This window comes from Nicotiana tabacum, chromosome 3 (assembly GCF_000715075.1).
Source record: "Nicotiana tabacum cultivar K326 chromosome 3, ASM71507v2, whole genome shotgun sequence".
Taxonomy (NCBI): Eukaryota; Viridiplantae; Streptophyta; class Magnoliopsida; order Solanales; family Solanaceae; genus Nicotiana; species Nicotiana tabacum.
Genome location: NC_134082.1, coordinates 64,133,699 through 64,135,618, shown reverse-complemented (window position 1 = coordinate 64,135,618; position 1,920 = coordinate 64,133,699). Strand labels below are relative to the sequence as shown.

General features: G+C 42.7%; 1 protein-coding gene across 1 annotated transcript; it reads left to right on the top strand.

The window, feature by feature from the left end:
- Positions 1-1,256: 1,256 nt before the first annotated feature.
- Positions 1,257-1,685, top strand: LOC142176399 (secreted RxLR effector protein 161-like). Its single transcript, XM_075243962.1, has one exon. It carries the CDS (start codon positions 1,257-1,259, stop codon positions 1,683-1,685), a length of 429 nt encoding a protein of 142 aa, XP_075100063.1.
- Positions 1,686-1,920: the final 235 nt, after the last annotated feature.

Here is a 1,920-nt window from a genome sequence, read left to right as displayed (position 1 = left end):
CGCGACTTATTTTCGAACCCAGTCTTCAAGGTCGGTGACTGCATGGGGCATTCAAACGACCGCTACAAAAAAGATGAAGGCATTACACAATGCAAAAATAGAGTACGAAAGGCTACTGGGTATAAACTTCACGTACGCTTAGGGTTCCACTTCTCTGGGAATGACATTTTATCCTCTGTGATGATATCCGCCCGATCTTTATCCTTGTTATTGCTAGCAAAAAAGGCCTTGGTCGCTCGACGTTGGAATTTGATCTACCCTCAAAAAATCTAAGGCCGATACAATCGAATAAGATAGTTGAGGGTGAACTGTAGCCTCTCGGCCTTGATGTAAAAGAAACGGAGCATGATCATTATACGCCAAAAAGAAGGGTAGATCTGGTCGAGGGTGACCTGGTACCTCTTGCAAAAGTCGATGACGACTGGATCGATGGGACCCAATGTGAAGGGTAAGTGTAGACACTTAGGAATCCCTCCACATGAGCGGTGATACTCTCCTCGGGGGGCGGGGATTTGTACCACGACCTCATTCCCCCAGCCACAATCTCTCTTCATGGCCTCGAGGTGTTTCTCCATTATCGAGCAAATATATCTCGATGTGCTTACATTGTACAAGAATTGCGGGGGATTCTCGACTTTGAAGTCGTTTTTTGTAACACAGGGGCCAGGGATAATCTCATGAAGGGCCGTCGTTTTATCACCGGCCGGTCGGGAAGAAAAGGAGGAAGCTTTCTCCTTTTGAAGAATGGTTTGATTCGAATAAGGAGCCTTGTTAATGGGTTGTCAATATCTTTGACTTATATTGTGATGATCTAACAAACTTACTATCAAGAACTAGATAGGGAACCTGACACACTTGGTACACATTGCTAATGAACGGATTCCAGCCAGAACTCCAGCCAATGTGAACTGCTACAGTGTAGAAAATAGAGAAACAAGATGGGGACATGATCCCTTGTGTTTCCCTGACAATAGTACGAAAGTCTACTGTGCACAGCTGGAAAGTGACTGCCTTAGAAATAGTGTACACACAGTGTAGTAGTTTTGCAGTCACTTGTCCTTTGACCAATCAAGTGCTAACATCATTCAAGTGATGTCACCAATGGTGTATTAACACGAGTATTACAACAAAACATCACTTGAACACTTAAGAATTCACATCAAGCATCCAAGCCTTCTGAGACAGTAAAGCAGTCCATGAAGGGTGCATTCATTTGTTAGTAGAAATACATCAAAGAGCTTTTGAAGAGGTTTGATATGGAAGCATCAAAGGTGATAGACACTCCCATTGCTACGGCTACTCGACTAGACATGGATGGAACTGGATCTCCTGTGAATCAAACTATGTATAGAGACATTATTGGGTCTCTTCTCTACCTCACTGCCAATAGACCCGATATTGTCTTCAGTGTGGGGCTATGTGCAAGATTTAAATCAAATCTCACGGAATCTCATCTAAAGGCTGCCAAAAGAATTTTGAAATACCTTAAGGGAACACAGGACTTGGTCCTGTATTACCCGTTAGGTGACAGTTTTAATCTTATTGGGTATGCTGATGCTGATTATGCAGGTTATCTTGTGGACGGGAAAAATACTTCTAGAATGGCTCACTTTCTAGGATCATGTCTCATCTCTTGGGGAACAAGGAAGCAAAACTCAGTGGCTCTTTCAATAGCTGAAGCATAATATGTAGTGGCAGCCTCCTGCTGTGCTCAAATCCTATGGATTAAACAACAACTAGAGGATTTTGGAGTATTTATTGATTGTGTGCCTCTTCTATGTGATAACACCAGTGCACTCAATATGGCTAAGAATCCAGTTCAACACAAAAGAACCAAGAACATTGATGTGAGACATCATTTTCTTAGGGACAATATGGAGAAAGGGCTGATCTATATGAAGTTCTGCAGTACAGAAGACC